The 19844-nt window shown below is 34.5% G+C and overlaps 2 protein-coding genes across 3 annotated transcripts in view; both read right to left on the bottom strand.

Annotated features, from left to right (window-relative positions):
• The window catches only part of LOC149483738 (netrin-1-like), a 131276-nt gene that overhangs the window by 74618 nt on the left and 36814 nt on the right, over positions 1–19844 (bottom strand). The gene's annotated exons all lie outside the window — the stretch shown is intronic.
• LOC149483739 (uncharacterized) lies at positions 6780–9075 on the bottom strand. The gene has a single exon (XM_089701279.1). It carries the CDS (start codon positions 9034–9036, stop codon positions 7612–7614), a length of 1425 nt encoding a protein of 474 aa, XP_089557405.1. The 5' UTR covers positions 9037–9075; the 3' UTR covers positions 6780–7611.

Below are 19844 nucleotides of genomic sequence, written 5' to 3'. Positions count from 1 at the left end.
ACGAAGAGTTCATCATTTTCAACAGCTGTAAAGTGGTCGAAATATTACGACTTTTACAGCCTCCACAATTACGCGGCGGGAAAATTATATTGCATCTACTTAAAACTTGCACGTAAATAACGTGGGATGTGCATGTTGTTTTTATTTTACTGTACTTAAATATGTAATTTATATTTGTCCTTACTTAATATTGTAAAGAGGATTTTTGTGTACCAAATAAGCTAATCAATTACATAACTGGTCCTGAATGAAATTTCAGAAACAGTAGGTTTATATGTATATTACTAGCTGTGCTCCGCGGTTTTACCCGCAGTGCTCCGCTCCTGTTGGTCTTAGCGAGATGATATATAAGCCTATAGCCTTCCTCGATAACCTGAGTTCCTGAGATTAATTAGCGCGTTCAAACAAACAAACTCTTCAGCGTTATAATATTAGTATAGATTTACTGCTAAGTAACAAAATGTTTATTTTGTTTGTCCTAAATCACAAAATATCGATTTATATATGGGTATTGATGTTATTGCATCGAACTTAATATATACATATATATAACTTAAATATTTAAGAAACTCGGCTATAACATATATGCAATCAATAAAAAATTGGTAACATAAAAGACAGGTACAAACAATCATACAGGTGAAAGTTAATTTGAAAAGGATAGATGTAACTATGTTAATCACGTAAAAACTATTCAGTTCAGATGAAAGTGTGCAGTTTAAAAAATGCGTTTTACGTTGATTTCTAAAACTTAGGTACTTTCCACCCGCGGCTTTGCCTCTGATTCGACTTTTTTCAATCGTACGATGTTTTATTTTATCTTTGTTCTAAATTTCATCAAAATCGGTTCAGTGTTTTATGCGAGAAAGCGTAAAAGATTGACATATCGTGAAAGAGAGATATTTCGCATTTTTAATAAGAATAAATCTAAAGCATTTAAAATCTGTTACCAAAATGCTACATTTTTAAATATCTATACTCGCTTAAAATCTAACTAACACAAAAAAAATATATTTAACATTATATTTCATGTTATATCTACAAAGTAGTTCTCATGGAATAGATGAAAGGATAAAATTTATTAACCTCTTACATTGACAGCCCGCATGTGATCAAAATTAGTATTTATTGCCATGCGAAATAATACAGACTAAAGTCCGGTCGCGGAGCAGGAAGAATTTCGTACATTAACCTGTTATTACCTGTCACTGTCACTCCCTTGTAAAAATAATGTGTCTTGCTCGCACAGGTGCAATGACCGCCGTCCTTAGGGATTGTAAACCTTTAACCTGAGAGCGTAAAGTTTGTGTTTGCTTGATTGGTGTCAGGTGTTCAATTATGATTTTGTGAATTCAAAATTTATAAGAATAAGCCTCAAACTCTTTATGTCCAATCAAAATCCGCCTAAGTCGAAATCGCGTGTTATACTAACGTATTTCTGTAATATTGTACATAGTAAATTATTTTTTGAAAAATAAGGTCATAAAGAAGTTTTACTTCTTATGTGTGTACACGCACACTTTTTTTATATAATATATCGTTGTTATTGAAAAAGTTAAAATGTAACTAACTAATAAGTATTGTAAATGAATAAAGGACATTTATTTAATAAATTAGTAAAAAACATTTTCTCCTCCAAATATTTCATGTAAACTGCACTTCATTCAAAAATGTTTGTGACCACTGTCAGTAGGTAAAGAGGTCATTGTACGAAATTCTTTCTGCTCCGCGACCGGACTTTAGTAAAGAATAGTGAATGAACAATCCATTTCAATAGTATTTCATTCATGTAATAAATAATGAATAGTGAATGAACAATCCATTTTAATAGTATTTCACATTAAATTAAAAAAAATACCTATTTCTTATATTTTTTATTTTAATTATGAACGATTTTTAGTATAGATGAACTAAAAGAAATGTCCCTTTTATAAATTGAAAATATTTAATTTACGAGAAAATATTCACTGTGTTATTCATATAATCAGTACATAACTACAATACCTTAATTATAAATCTTAGCTACAAAATATTTTAAGCAATTGCAAACAAAACTTAAACAAATTTCCTAACTCAAAACACAGAACTTTCATTATCACAAATTAGTCCGCTTAATGATACAATTAATTCACAAATTCAATAAATCAGTGAAGCTTATAATTACGTACCCCGGGCGAAAATGGCTCCCTTATTAACTAACTTTCCCCCGCGTCTTTACTCGCGTGAACTTTATCGCCCGTTCCTATTTTCACTTTCACCCCTATTAAGTATTAGTGCGACACAAAGCCTATATAAATTTTAAATGTTTCTACTATTTGTATGAAAACTAGACATACTAGCTACCCGATTTCACCCGGGATAAAAAAGCTGTTATAAGATAGGTATAGTTTATAGGTACTTACAAAATATATGTTACTCCATATTTTATTTGCTATTTAATGGAATTTTAAATCGGTCGCGAAGTTTCCGAGTTAAATTGCAACAATACAATAAAGAAAGAAAAATACAAAAGCTTTAAATAACATTAGTTAGATTAGTATAATAGGGGAGAGTCTTATGAGACTTTATACAAAATAACAAAGGAATGGAGGCATTTAATTGCCCGTATTATTAATCTTAAATATAGTTTTAACTTTTCACTACTTTAATTATGTATTTAACATGGCATTATGTCTCAATTTTAAACAGCATTGTCCTGTGTCCATAATATTATTCTCGTCTACTAGCGAATAAATTATATAAAACAATTTGTTTATCAAATGCCATAGAATGGTCTATTTGCCGTGCAAATAACGCAATACATTTTTAACCTTTGACCCGGCTTTAATAAGGATAAATTTATCGGTATTTTGCCCTTTAAGTTGAGTTAAGTACGACAATTTTAAACATATACCTAAGTCGTTAAATATCAAGAGACTGTAAGTAATTTTTGTGATAATTAATAATTCATGTTATTGGTTTGAACCATATGAATTAATGCATAGGAGGAAAGTAAAAAATCTTATTAATAAGGTGATACGACAATGATAAAAATATCACGTGTTTTTATGTATGCGTACAAATGTTTTAATTCGGTAAGATATTAGAAAAAATATTTTATAGTTAATAAAACATTCTTATAAAAAGTAATATGATTTTATTTTTTGAAACACACTTGCTATAAAAATGATATAAAGGTATTATTTTAACGTTATTTTGTATGAAATAGGTTAGGTAATATATGAAATCCACGCAAATTGTTAATTCACATTAACTTTTGCTATAGCACTATTACGAGTACTAATCGATTTTAATTTTCAAACATTCTTCGCTAAACCGATTAATTCTGGCAAGTCCACACGAGTCACCAATGACAGATGTTCGCAAGCATTGTGTAGACGGAGCATTAGATCCAATAATAATGTTAACGATTTCAATAAAAGCAACGCACGTTCTCATTATTTACGACTAGCTAATCTCGGACAATCACCGGCCATTTGTTCAAATTACTATACAGCGTATTTGCGAATTTATATTACCATTATAATAAGTAATAAATGCAAGGCAAGATAGATTCATCAACATAGTATCTTTATGTAACTTTATTTTCAATAATAGTTATTAAATTTCGCAACGCTAAGTTAAATTAGTTAGATTTTCTGTCATCCTGTATCCAGAGAATTAAAAAAAATATACATACCTACACTTCTTCTTCTTCTTTTTAGCAAATGGCAACTCCCGATCCCAGTGAGGACGGATTCTGCCAATGTCAAGTTTTGATCGGATGGTCAGTTTAAGTTAATGCTCATGTTAAGCATACTCTGTGCTAAGGAAAAATCACGATTGAGATGGTTCAGTTTTGTTTACTCATAGATTTCTTACATGGAGCTGTATAACCTGACAAAGAACAAATATTAGTTATAGACAACACAACACATCACAAAAGCATAACATAAAATAGATATAGGTACTTGGATGGGGTTCAAAATTTTAGATTGTTAAAATTGATAAATTTTGATAGGATATTGACAAATGAGGTAGGGACAAGACAAAGTAAACACTTAAAATTAGTAGGGAGGGGAACATCTGGGGGGGAGGATATCCAGAAGTGAGATACGAAGCTTTGGGCAAACAAAGAATAAATGATCGTAACTTCCCTCGTCTATACCACACTCACAGATAGAATGATCACGGACATGAATTTTAAATAAATGGGTAGGAGTGGTATTGTGACCTAAACGGAGGCGGCAAATGGTGGAAACAGTAGGCTTGTCTATATTAGGGAAACGGAAGAACCAGGGCTTACATGGAATTGAGGGTTGAATATCTCTATAAAATTTCCCTTTAGTAGAATTTTTCCACTGACTGTTCCATGTATAATCCAAACGATCCTTAGAAAGAGAAGAGAGATCATGGGCATAATTGTAGTAATGTTCGAGAGTACCATGTTGGATGGCTGATTTAGCCAAAACGTCAGCTTTCTCATTGCCTATAATACCAGAATGGCTAGGAATGTGTACTAGATCTACTTGAAGTCCTTTCCTGAAACAGTCATAAAGTGTGGATTTAATAAGAAAGATAATAGGAAATTTAGACTTAGAACGGAAAGGGTTAGAAGTAATAGTCTGAAGGCAGCTGAGAGAGTCTGAAAAGATTACAGAATTTTGGAGATTATGAGAGTTGATAAAATTCAGAGCCTCCAGGATAGCCGTGGCTTCACCTGTGAAAACAGAGGATTGAGGGGGACATTTAAATTGTAAAATAGTGTTAGAATTATGGTGCCATACAGCAACCCCTACAGCAAGATGTTTTGCCACTTTTGATGCATCCGTGAAAAAAAGATTATAACCACGCCAGTGAGAGGCAACCATAAAATTAAAAGCAACATTAGAATCGGGAGCATATTTTTGAATACCACAACTCAAACTAAGGTTGGGGTTAAAAACTAAAGCATGAAACGGAGTTGAATATAAAGGATGGATACTAAATTGGCATGTTGGATCCGGGAGGCGATTAAATTTAATAAGGCTTTTAAGTAGGCATGGAAAATCAGATGGACGACGGAGATTATTTAAGGTGAGCATGTGAAGGAGATTACGGATTTTAGGGAGAAGGGGATGGGAAGATAATTGAATTAGCCGAAAGAAATATTTGTCTGCCAGATATTGCCGGCGGAGAGGTAAGGGAGGGTCAACACATTCCACCTGGAGGGCATTGACTGGGGTAGACTTCATAGCCCCTATAATGATTCGCAGACATTTGTATTGAATTCTATCCAATTTTACTATAGCTGTCTTATTACAAGGTTCTAATATGAACGACGCATAATCCAAATGACTCCGAATGATAGCATTATATACTAGTTTTTGACAATATGGATGTGATCCCCACCAAACACCAGATAAGGAGCGTAAAACATTGATACCCTTCTCGCACTTTTGAGAAATGTAGTTAGTGTGAGCCATACCATTCAACTTTTGGTCAAGCACCACCCCTAGAAATTTAATCTTGTTGACTACCGGGATTGAGGAGTTTTCAAGTAGTATAACTGGCTGTGGTATCAAACGTTTTTTTGTGAACACAACTACATTGCTTTTGCCGGGCGATAGTGACAAGCCGTGATCGTTCATCCAATTCTCCAGATAAGCTAAAGCACTGTTAAGTCTGAAGGTAATCACATCCATATTCTCTGACGAAGCATATAGCGCTATATCATCTGCGTATTGCAAAACACTACAATAAGATGGGATAGCTTTATCCAAATCCCAGGTGTAGATAGAATATAGTAATGGACTCAAAACGGAACCCTGAGGGAGTCCCTTGAATATAAGTCTAGTAGATGTATCTTTAGAAGAGCGTACCTGTATTGTCCTCAACATTAATAAGTTGAAGATGAAATGTATCATCCTCTCAGGCAAACACAGCTGTAACATTTTCTGTCTGAGCACTGGAAGAAGAACATTATCGTACGCTGAAACTACATCCAAAAATACACCCACTAGGTACTGTTTGTTGTGAAAAGAGGAGCGTATGTCAGTGGTTAAAATACTAAGACTATCCAGCACACTTAAGCCTTTTCTAAAGCCAAATTGAGAACTAGATAGGAGGCCCCTATTTTCGACAAGCCACTCCAGGCGATTTTTAATAAGGTGTTCAGAGATTTTGGCTAAGGTAGAAGACAGTGCGATTGGTCTATAGGAATTGGGGCTAAGAGGATCCTTGCCGGGTTTAGGAATAGGGATAATAAGCTGTGTTTTCCAAGAATCGGGCATGATAGCGTGTAAAAAGAAGATATTAATTAAATTTAGAAAATAAGATTTAGTCTGATCGCCAGATTTGCAAAGAAAAGAATATGGTATACCATCAACCCCAGGGGATGTGTCTTTTAAGCCGTCAAGAACCGTAATAAGTTCTTGCAAGGTGAAAGGGCAATCCATACTGTCGTGCGATACTATATTATGGGGAGGACAAGGAAAATGGTCAAAAGAGGGAACAAATGGTGGGGATAGTTTGTCAATAAAATCATCAATCCAAATATCTGAATTGTTGGATATTCTATTTTTATCATTTAAAGCTCCACGGAAACGCCGAATACTATTCCACATCAGTGATGGTGGTGTTTTGGGAGATAAGTTCTCACAGAATCGAATCCAGCCCTCTTTCTTCTTTTTAGATAGCAGCCGTTTAGCGCGTGCTGCAACTTTCTTATAATGAATAAAGTTCTCATTCGACATAATGGAATTATAATTTAATTCGGCTTCTTTACGCTCTTTAACCACGTTAGTACACTCCTGATCCCACCAGGGAGGAGATAGCTTCTTAATAGACGATGTGGAATAGGATTTCAACGGAAAGGATTCGGAAGCAGTGGCATCGAGACAGTTGACGAAAAGGGAATAACATTCCAGACAATTCTCAAGAGATGCATTTGGGAGGTTACTTATTTTGGACTCAAGGGAGTTAGTAAATTTCTCCCAGTCAGCATTACCTAATTTAAATTTGAGCAAAGGTGGAAATGTTCTAGTGGGAACATGGACTATGCGGGAGCAGGAGATGAGAATTGGAAAATGATCACTGCCATGGGTAGAGGAAAGTGTAGAACATGAAAAGGAAGGAGCTAAAATGGAAGAACAAATAGTTAAGTCCACTACAGTGTTAGGGTTTTGTACTGGGGAGACTCTCCGTGTAGGTAGACAATCGTTAATAATACACATATTCAGATCTTCAAAGAGGTCAACCAAAAGGTATCCAAAGGAGTCGCACATGTACGAACCCCAAGAAGTATGGTGCCCGTTAAAGTCACCCATAATAAGGATCGGAGGAGGGAGAGAGGAGATGATTAGGGAAAGCTCAGGAATAAAACTAGAATGGGGATGAGGGATATAAACACATAAGACGGAAATATTAGCAACTCTAGCTGCAACTGCATTAAAGTTACAGCCATGGTGGGGAAGTGAAATGTGTGAGAAGGAAATACTGTTATTCAAGATCAGAGCGCAGCCAGCATAACCATCAGCTCTGTCATCTCTAAGACAGGAATACCCTGGAACCCTAAAGCGAGAACCGGGCAATAACCATGTCTCTGAGATAGCAAGAACCAGAGGTTTATGATTGGTTATCAAATCGAAAATCTCATGCTTCTTGGGACGGATACTCTGAGCGTTCCATTGTAGAAACACTAGATCCATAATTAAGAATTGATGTGAAGCGGGATAGTCTTTGGGCAACGTTGGACGGTAACTGGTGGGGGTAAGAGAGTAAAGTTTCTATAAATGACAAACACATATTAAGAAGATGTTCATCAAAAGGAGGAGAAGAGCCTGTATTAGGGAAAGCACAACCATTGGAAAGGGAGGAGGAGGGTTCACGGATGATGGATTGATGTACAGCCTTATCATAAGACTTACCAAGAGGGGCGCGGGAACGTGGGGTCTGAGTGACAGTTTTTCTATATGAAATATTAGGAGTTGATTGGATAGGAGGGTTAAATTGGGAAGAGGGGAGGCTTTGGGAGTTCACAGATAATGTATTCTGAATCTGGGTATTCTCAGCGTAGGACCTACGTGTTGATGGGATGACTTTAGAAGCCTCCTCAAATGATATCCCTTCGGATGCCATTAATTGCTTAATGGCCTTTTGTCTGGATTGCTCAGGGCATTTCTTATCGGTTGCATAATGCTTACCAGTACAGTGAAGGCATGTTGCATTAGATTCTAGAGTTGGACAAGAGTCACCCAAGTGGGCCTGTGAACATTTGAAACAGCGTTCCTTGGAGCGGCATTGATCGCGTACATGTCCAAACCGACAGCATTTATAGCATTGAACTGTAGGGTATTGGTATACCTCTACTGGCATGGAATTAAAAAGGCAGTAAATTCTGTCTGGGCGAACTTGGCCCTGAAAGGTCAAAACAACGGTTTGAGATGGTGACCATGAAGTAACACCATCTATTCTAATTTTTTTATTAAGCCGTCTGGCTTTCAATATTTTGCCTCTTCCACCTGGGAAATCCACATGGCTGATAAATTCTTCCATAGACCACTCCGTAGGGACACCTTTGACAATGCCCATACGAGTGATGTGAAAAGTTGGAATGGAGGCTTGGTAATTTGAATCTTTAAGAGGGGGGAAATTTATAAAATTATTTGCGTCACAAGCGGTATTGAATTTTACAGAAATTTTACTACGCCCAATAGCTTTAACTCCATCCTTGGCTATGTTAGCTACACGATTGTTGTAAAGGAAAGATCCAAATTTGATCGGTCTGATGGTTAAACCCGCCGCAGGATCGGCCTCTGTACGGGACACATAGACAATAAAGGGACCACTGTCATTGTCGGAATATGTAATGGGATTAGATAGAATGGGATCCACATATGAACTTTGAGAGGATGCGATCGCGTAGTTATTAACTGTAACATGTCTTTTAGACGGGATCATATCTGTATCAGCAACGGATGGCTCTGACCGTTGTCTCTTATTACTTGTGTGCTCCGCTTCCATCACCTCACCCTGGATGTCAGGAGGTTTACCAGGGTCGGGAGGATCAGGATTCATGATGGGTGAGGAAAGTTAGTAAATAAACGCTTACCCCAATATATATATATAGAGACAATCACAAATTTGGTTATCACTACCAGTTTACACTAAAAAAGAGTGTTCTCAACAAGTTAATTAACAAAAATCTCAATGGCACGTGTTTTCTCCGACACAACAAAGATCGAAAAACATATACATACACAAGGTATATTCTATTTTTCCAGAATAATCAATTTAATGACATGTCGAATGACATTTCTTTGCATTAATATCTCAAAATTCGCATTATAAAACCGAAACTATGTCAAAAGCAAAAAAGTTTGAATTTTCAAGTAGTAAATCTTCTAAAGTTCCAAGTTATTAGCATTTCTTAAGGTTATAGCATTCCTGATTTGATAAATTATTCAATATCATTCCGACAATAGCTTGTTTACTTCTTTTTTCATATTCTAGAATACGATTAGATATCTATTAAGAAACGTTAACAATTTTTTTGTTCCTTCCTCCAAAATGAACTTCATCCATAATTTCAAATTCATTCCAGACGATCCTGTTGAATCTTTAAACTTGTTTAAAATATTATTTCCATTAAGCAATTATTTGTTTATTTAACAAACGTCGGTATATATCTACCTTATCTACTTATTTATTAACATATCTATCTACCAATAAATCGAACGTCAAAATCCAGCAAAATACAAATTAAATCATTTTATATATAAGAACATTAGTAATCATTATTTTTTTAATTTATTAAAGTGTAGCTCTTGTGTTGCCACTTACAACCATACCACAGACAACCACAGATTATATTATAAGAAAAAAGTATTTTACCGCCCTTTTTCAAGAATAAAAGTTGAGATAAAGATCGCTTAAAATTGACACCGAAATAAATGACAATCAGCAACCGGTCAATAGAACCCAAGGCATTGTTAACGAAAATAAACAAAGATTCTTTGCGGTCCATGGCTACAGACAATAGAAAGATGTGGACAACCTTTGGGTAAAGTGAAAGTGCTAATAAGGTAAGTACATAGGTAAATAGATAAATGTACTGGAACATGGTTTCAATTTTTTTGTATATAGGTATGTGTATTTTAGAATTTAGATTTTCATCATTTTATTATGTGTCAGTAAGAGAATTTACTGGTTATATTGAAAAATTTACTGATACGTAGGAGAACATTATTATATTTTTTATACGAATATCAGCTTAAGTTCAATCTACCACTTTTCAAGACGCAAAACCTCGCGTCCCATTTCATTGATAAAAAGATGAAACATAACCAATCAGTAATTAAAATCTCCATTTACAAATCATATTTAATATTAGATATTTAATCATTAACAAAATTAAACAATCACACCAAAGGTTGGCATTAACTCCAAAATGTTCAGTAGAGCAGCGAGTGGCCGGTGTCGGTGACCACACGCATCACAATTCGCAACAAAAACGTGATTTACGCAACCTTACCACTAACTGGAGCTATGCTTACCTGCAAACAAAGTAATAAAATTATAAGAAATTTTGACATTTTGCAAATAAAAAAAATATTGTCAGTAAACAGTAATTTTGTTTCGAATAATAGCAGGCGTGATTACAGACAGACTCGTAAGGTTTGAAACGAATGGATAATTAATATAAATATTTCAAGAAATAGGTTAAGTAGAATTTCAATTGCATATTTTTTGACCGAATACAAAAACTATACCTAAATGCTTAAGCATTGAATAATTAGTATCTAATCATCAATACGTGAAACTTGAACTATAAAGACTCCAAAAAACATAAAATCGGACAAATAACATACATAGGTAAACTGTCAGTATATAATATTACTACCAACAAAACCACAACAAAAAAGTGATTAATATTTGGACAGAGTACACGTAAACAGAGGGTAGTTTGGAAGTGCCCCTTAAAATTCTACGATAATCCTCAAAACTATAGCAAATAAACGAACTGACAGGCGAATAACATGATCCACTGATTGAACACCCCTTGCAGGTGAGGGGATGGGAAATTCGACTTAAAAACCAGTAAAATATGGAAGGTATTTGTATAATACCTTTATTTTGATGAAAAGCACTACTGTTCAAGTATTACATCGATATGAGGCTAAGGTTCTCAATCTTTTGAGAATAACTGCAGACAATGTTAACTTCTTTATGAAGCGCTTTGAATCGTCAATGATCATATTACAGAATAAAAAAACAGTTTTTATAAAAAAGAGCCAGCAAGACAGTTTGAAACTAAGGTACCTAGATGTATAAGTAGGTAATTACTTCTACTACTCCTATGTATCCTATGCATGAATGCTTATTTTTCATTCATTATCAAAATCGGCTCATCAATTCTGTATCTAATATTGAATATGGGTTAGCAAGGAGCGTAGCTTCACGCAAGTGAAGCTGCAGACAACACCGAGTCAAATATTATACGAGAGTATTAACATAAATATTTAAAACGGGTGATGCAATAAAAACTTTTATTTTACTACAAAAAATATAAAAATATCCAGGTAGAGGTTATAACGTTTGAGTGCTCAATACTGGTGATAGTTATAGATCAAGTTGAAGGGTGTAATGAAATGCCTAGATCACAGCGCCGGGGGCAAATTGCGAGACAGTCGCAAACAGAAGTGATACTGGCAAAATTTGATTAGATAGTAATCAGAGCAAAATTGTCTGAAGTTTGTAAAGTGTCTACCATATATTGTTTTCTTCTATGATTCAAAAATTAACAAATGCAATGGTACATGAATAAGATGATTTTGCAATCAACGTCCAAAAAGTGTTATCACTTTAATCGATACGCAAGAAAAACTAAAAATATTTGCATTTCGAAGTATTTTATGACTGCATTGAAATACGCAATAATAATAAAATATTAAATAAGTCTGGAACCATCTGGGAATTTACCAAACTTAACCAGTTCTTCAACAATAAGTTTAACTTACGCTATAGCGATATCCTTTAAAGTTATTCTACGCTACGAAGTGTGAATTTGCGAACGATATTACCTATCTTCATAAAGTTTAAATTGAAGGAAAATTTAATATTACGTAACAAGTTTAATAATTTAACAACATTTAGATTTGAAATTGCCTATTAATTTATAGGTAAAGCAGAGGAGCATGAAGTTATGCACACTGATTGTACAGTTGAACCTCGATAACTTAAACCTCGGTAACATAAAAACCTCTGTAACTTCAAAAAATGATATGTTCCCTTCCCATCAGAGCCCAAAACCTCTTTAACTTAAAATACGCAACCTCTATAACTTAAATAAATAATCTCTGTATTGGCCCTCAGTAACTTAAAGAAATGTTTCCACAACCTCTATAACATAAAATTGTTTGTCAATGAGTCATTAGAGTGTCAAAACAAAAGGTTTCGGTATTTATTGCTTGCACGTGTTTACTATGTATTGTTAACGTAAACAACACATTACCTATTGTTTGCTTTATCGAAATTCTTCAAAGCTTTGCGGCGGTTAGCTTTATGACAACAACTTACTTGCATCATAAGTTTTTGACTGTTGTCGGAAACATCACTTTACTTACTGTGTGATAAAACTGGCTTAAAATGAGTCCAAAAAGAAAACTAACAACCCTCACCTACGCTGATAAATTAAAAGCTATAGAAGCAGTGAAAAATGGATAGACCCTTGATAACTTAAAACCTCTATAACTTAAAATATTTTGTGTTTCCCTTGGAATTTAACTTATCGAGGTTCTACTGTATTTTATAAAGAGAAAAAATGAGTGAAGAATGCTAATATTTTTAATTATAAAACAATACTTTATTGCAAAAAGCAAAAATGCACTCTTTTGTTTACGGTTATTGTCGAATTTCGACCACTTTACGATAATAATTAGTATGAATAAATAAATTAAATAAATATTTCACAGTATAATAAAAAATATAAATAAAAATATCCACTTCCGTATTTAACTGTACTATTTGATCAAAGCGTGGCTCACATTCAAGCCGCTTGTTAACAGATCACTTTCGGACAAACACCGGTGTGTCTGTTTGTCACACGACGCCACTTCATAGTAACTGTTTGAAGTGTCTATTGTAATCAGAGTAAACTGATTTTCGGATTGTATTGGAAATTTTGAAGATAAATAAATGTTCTATGTATTGTTTAATTAGTTATACATGTGGTGTAGCTTACACAAAAGCATAACTTTAGACTTAAAGGCTTACAATTTGCATAATATTAGGAAATACTTTTGCACGCCTCATAAGCGAAGCGTTGAGGTGGGTACTACTGTCACTTCGCGCAAAACATCTGATTTTTCAAACTTAAAATGTCTTTATGTATCATACATTGCACTTGTAAGATAATACATACACACACATATTAAGAAAAAACACTATTTTTAACGTTCATGATATTTTTGATGTCATTTTTGTTATTTAAACTAGTTAAAAAACAGTTTAAAAAAGTTCAGTCTTGGACGTCAGTGTGTCTGTATGTGCGGATCCTTTTTCTTGTTAACACGATAGCGACCGAAATACTTTACTAATCGAGTCTTTTTTTTTCTCTTACGCTTGAGTATGCTCAGGAATAGAACCCTTTCATTTTTCAGGGTCTGATTCGATGTGGTTTAATTGTTATTAAATAAACAAAAATAATAATTAATAAATAATTATTTAAAAAAAATTATGAGGCGTGCACTTTTGGATTTTCCAAACTATTTGAAATTACAGTTATTGCATAATTACAGTTTAGATAAGTTTTTGTTGCAAATGAATTTCTGTATATAGAGTTTTTAGATCAAATCTATTTCTATATTTATCATCACAATCGATTCATTTGTTTAAAAATATAAGGAACCAAACAATCAAACTCCCGCTTCTTTATTAACAGAAACAACAAGTACAGTTATAGTGTTTTTTCAAACTACTTTATACTACTAAAAAATCGTCTCTACCATAAATTATAAATTTCGGATTTTAAACGCGATGTATTCTTTCTATTATTAACACGAAGTTTCGAAATCGTCTCAACTCCTGAAAATTTACCTACATACAGTCCTAAAATAATCCTACATACAGTATAAAACTCGTTTCAATTGAATGCAAGTTCATTAAGTGCATAAGTAGAGCAGTCAATAGGCTTGTATTATGCATCCTCTATCGATCGAACAAAGAAAGTTCCTTTGTGTTTACCGCCTACATGGAGTTTAAAAGATACATCGGGATTCGCAATAAAACCTTTGGTAAAGTGAAACAAATATCTATCAGTATTAGTTGAAAATAGAATTAAGTTTAAGTTAAGAGTATCGATATACTACTTTTTCTTTTCATGAAGAAGAAAAAATAACTTCTTTATTCAAATTTAAATACAGGCTAAAAAATTCGATATCGAGAGGAAATGGAGTACATAGGTGTGTATTATGTATCGATGCAGTAATGCGTTTAATTTTTCCTAAATATACATAATCACCACTTAATAAGGAGCTACAACTCCTTATAACATAAGCTTTTTCTCTTGTAAAAGTCTCGCGAAAATAAGTCGAGCCGTTTCAGAATAAAAAGGTAAATATGTAAATTAATATGTACTTATTTTTACTGTTTACACTGCACTGTGCACATACGCTATTCCTAATACATAAGATATAATAAGTAATGAATATTAACCAGCTTCCAACATTAACTTAAATAAATGAAAAGGGCATTTTAACAAAGACAAATCACGCGTTGATTGACACAACTACTTGATGTCATGCAATATATTGTTATAGATTCATTGCGTTTCCTTTGCAGCTATGATTTTATGATTAGTCTGAATCATTGTGATAAACAAATTATTGCAATTTATCATTTTTACAAACGCTCATTTGTTTCTAATGTGACGTATCAATAAAGTTAAAATAAAAGTCTATAAAGGGATATCTTGGTGAATTTACTGATTTGATAAGAAAAAAATTATGTATCTAAATGAAAAAACGTAAAATTTAACATACTGCGAATAAGTTAAACTACGGATAACATAATGTTTTTATTATGGAGCTTAAATTTTGTCCAACTGCACAAACAGCAAAAAGGATGTTGATGATGTTGAAATTAATAGTACCTACGTACGTATGTATGTATATCTCTCGGTACGCCCTGTAGCGTAAGCTAAAAGCTTCTTGTTTTGCTCGAGCGATTTTGTAATTTTGCAAGCTTGAGAGATGTCGTCAGATTCATATTAATTAATTATTGTGAGAAATGCTAGTGTATAAATAAAAATTATGAAATGGCGGTTTTACACCATATCAAGATCCACGTTATGGTTAAAATTATATTTTCTTTCATAAATGATGTTCACTTGGGTAACAAAATAAAGATAGTTTTTAAACGGTAGTTAATGTCATTTTTAATTATCTTTTATGTATACTAATGATTTCTTTGAGTTAATTTTCTTGCAGGTGATATTTTTTGTTGCGTTTAGCAATAAATCTATACTAATATTATAAAGCTGAAGAGTTTGTTTGTTTGTTTGAACACGATAATCTCAGGAACTCCTGGTCCGATTTGAAAAATTATTTCGGTGTAAGATAGCTCATTTATCGAGGAAGTCTATAGGCTATATTATATCATCACGCTAAGACCAACAGGAGCGGAGCAATGCGGGTAAAACCGCGGGTCACAGCTAGTATAATATAACTAGAAAACAAAAATCTCAAATAGCATAGCAGCAGTCATGGACGCAAGCTTCGGGATCACAAATGAAAGTTAGTAATGGGGTGTCGATAATTTCTTAGCTGATAGGCGGAGGTGTGAGCCGGCCTGAGGCGCTCTTGTGGTACAAAATATAAGTTTTTTTTTTATTTATTAAAATGGTTATTACGCTTTTTAGATATAAAGCCGTATTTGAACTTTTAAAATTGTTTGTATTTTTATATCGCAGTTTTACCTGCATGTTGTTGGTCTTAGCGTTCAAGCAAACAAATAACTTCTTTAGCTTATGTATAACCTATATTCCTCTAAAGTTTCATCCAAATCGATCCAGTATTTTCTACGTGAAAGAGCAACAATAAATCAATACATCCATCCATACTAACAAATTTTCGCTACATAAGTTATACAGAACATGGGATGTTTACAAAAAGTTCAACACTTAGACCACACCACACATAATTTGTCCGATCTCACAAGAATGGGTATAATATTTAATAATTGATGGTATGGCAGCTCACCGTTAATTTGTATCAAGCCGATCGCCTGCTAATGCGTTTGATTACACTTCATATATTGTTTCATAAAGACGTGATGAGTTAAATAACACTTAGGTAAACCGAACTGATTGACTGACTTTATGTATCGAGGTTTTTAAAACGAAAGTGTATGTGTGTGTGTTTGTGTTGTAATATCAAAGACCAAATTAATCCAAAATATGATATATGATCAAAAATATATCTACATTTTTATAGTATGTTAGTATTTGTAGATGTTTGTGTCCACATGCTTAACCAATGTGACCAATCGGATGCTCTTTTCTACGCTATGTTATAAATATAGAATATTAAATTCTGGAAATGATAAAAGTCTTCACAACTCTACATGTTCTCTATAACCGAGAACGGGCATTAGGAAGCTTGTTCTTCACACAAATAAATACATCTTTCACATTAAGTCGGTTGTATTTTAATTATTCCAAGCTCCTTACCGTATAAACAATCAATAAATTATCATAATGTTTATCAGTAAGATAACAATGCTATCCACTTAGCGTATCAACGAGATCTATTGATATTGGATGCTGTAATTGAATATTCACTGTACTTGGTGATAATTTATGTCCTTACGTTATATATGGATTTATGGTGTATTGTAATGCACTTTAAGGAGATGTAATGGTCTTCGAAATATCATTATCGTCGTTTTTCAGATGTGCCAACTCTATCCACTTTGAACTTTTTGACTTTCAGATTGTTGATGTAAAAATATCAACCTATTTGCCCATAATAATTATTATATTTGATACTTACAAACAAAAAAAGATCTCCAAATTACCATAGGTATATCTTGTGAATAATCATTTATAGAAGCTCTATATATCCAGTCCATTTTGGCTAACTAAACATAATGAAGCTGCCTATAAACATACTGGCTTGCCAGCATTATATATTTTTTTTATTAACCGGTAATTGAACTCAATACTCTCGATACACTAAAGCTTTAACCACTGTATTTAAAATGAAAAAGGAAAATCGTTCCGTAAAACAGAAATTAAATGCATCTCACACCATACAAGAAGCATGTCGTATAATATAAAGGCTCCTTAATCACTTATAGAAATATGATAAACAGACAATCAAACACGGCTATATAAGTATCTGTATGTGTTCATGACAGATCATTAGATTGTATAAAGTTACATTAGTTCGTTAAGTTAATCATAGGTGGCGGTAATTTATTTTAAGCGTTTTTAAATCTCGCTATAGTTATTTTTTTGTAAGAACATAATATTAATTTCAGTTCAACATTTTTTAGTGGTAATAAAGATCAATCTGAGTACAAGGCTGGTTTCATTTAGACGAACCCCTACAGTACCATTTTAATACCGCGAATCGGGAGTGAAGTGAAGGTGTCCCACAGGGATTACCTTCTCGAACATTGGTCCAATCGAACCGGATCATACGGTCAATCGTACTAGAAAGGGGCAGTGGATCGCTGTCGAAAGTACGCGCGAGTGCAAAAGAAGACAGCAAGAACACCAGGCGGAGAAGACCAGTCAAGGGCAGCCGGGGCAGCGTGGAGCAGCCAGGGCGGCGTGGAGCAGCCAGGCGGCGTGAAGCAGCAAGAACAACTCGGAGCAGCCAGGGCGGCGTGGAGCAGCCAGGCGGCGTGAAGCAGCAAGAACAACTTGGAGCAGCCAGGGCGGCGTGGAGCAGCCAGGCGGCGTGGAGCAGCAAGGATAACTTGGAGCAGCCAGGGCGGCGTGGAGCAGCAAGGACAACTTGAAGCAGCCAGGCGGCGTGGAGCAGCAAGGACAAATTGAAGCATCAGTGGTAAGCATAAGGTGGCGTAAAGCAGCCATGGAAGGTTCCATAAATACCTTAAAAAGTTTGCAAAATGTAATAGGGAAAAGCTTAGTCAATTTTAAAAAAAGTCCCAAGGAGAGAGTAACTCGAGAATACGTCGAAGCGAGATTGGAGCTCTTGGAAAAGGATTGGGGGAAGTTTTCCGACATTAACACGAAATTATTCGAAAATTTTGATTTTGACACCATCGAACAAAAAATAAGAGATATTTACGATAACACCGAAGACGTTTATATTACATATAAAACTTTATTGAGGGCAGCATTGGGTGGCTTTAGGGAAAACTATCAGGATAATCATAGACCGAACTCCTCCGATCCACCAGTCAAGTTGCCCAAAATTAGTATACCAGTCTTCTCGGGTAAGTATTCGGAGTGGACAACCTTTTCAGACTTATTCCAATCGTTAGTTCACAAAAATAAATCATTGGACAATGTCCAAAAACTCCACTACTTAAAGGGTCACTTGACTGGTGAAGCGGAGCAATTGATTAGGCAAACGCCCATCACCGATGCAAATTATGAGCCATGTTGGCAGCTGTTGCTGCAAAGATATAGTAACAGGAAGTATCTGTGCAATTGCATCCTGCAGAGACTGTTTAGTCAAAAACGTATGAATGTGGAATCGGCTGCATTATTAAAAGAATTACTAGACACTACTTGTGATTGTTTAAATGCTCTCAAAAATTTAGACATAGATGTAAGCACCTGGGATGTTATTATTATACATATTGTTACATTTAAATTAGATACAGAAACGCGAAAGCAATGGGAATTAAATATATCTAGTAATAATTCTAAAAATGAATTGCCATCTTTTGAACAATTTAAGTCGTTTATTGAGAACCGTTTTCGTGCGTTAGAGTGTGTAGAACCAAAAAGGTCACCTGGGTATCAGTCGAATAGTACAGCGGCGCATAAACCACGAGCGTTGATCGCGTCGACTCCAAATTTAAGTTGTGAGTTTTGCACAGAATCGCATAAGCTCTGTTTTTGTAAAAAGTTTGCTAAACAAACTTTGGAAAACAGACGCGATTTTGTAGCTAAAAATAAAATCTGTTTTAATTGTCTGGGTAGTAATCACATAGTCTATGAATGTAAGAAGCCTACTTCATGTAGACTCTGTCAAAAGCGGCATCATTCTTTGCTTCATCCTTCAGGAGAGGCTGAGCATAAAGGTCAACCCACCTTGAAGAAGCATGATCATGGAAGTACTAATGCGCCTATTAGTACTGATCCAATAGTTTCATGTTTTTCTTCAGGCGAGGTTTCTAAACCAAGACAGGTTTTATTAGCCACAGCGCTAATAAAAGCCGAGTCCAAAATGGGTCACTACCTAACGGTACGTGCGTTACTTGACCAAGGGTCACAGGCTTGTTTCATTACAGAGGCCACAGTTCAACTTTTGAGACTGAAGAAGATCCCAATTAAGGGCTCTGTTTCAGGTCTAGGTCATAGTTCAACCATGATAAAATACATGGTACATTTAACGATTCAATCCCGGTTAAATTCTGAATTTAGCCTAAGGTTGAATGCATATGTATTAAAAAATATTACTGCCTACTTACCAGAGAAGGATCTTAGTACAAGTTCCTTCGACTGGTTAAGTTTAAGCGATAGTAAACTGGCAGATCCTGAGTTCAACACTCCCAATAAAATAGATGTTCTATTGGGTGCTGACGTATACGGTAGTATCATCCTGGAAGGTATACTGAAAAATTCTTCGGGGGCTCTAGTGGCCCAGAACACTACCTTCGGCTGGGTACTATCGGGAGCTATC

Source organism: Colias philodice, chromosome 12, assembly GCF_061535455.1.
Source record: "Colias philodice isolate Cphi_HAF_F1 chromosome 12, ilColPhil1 Martin Lab GWU primary, whole genome shotgun sequence".
NCBI classification, from domain to species: domain Eukaryota; kingdom Metazoa; phylum Arthropoda; class Insecta; order Lepidoptera; family Pieridae; genus Colias; species Colias philodice.
The sequence above is the reverse complement of the archived record's forward strand: the minus strand, read 5'-3'. Positions and strand labels throughout refer to the sequence as shown.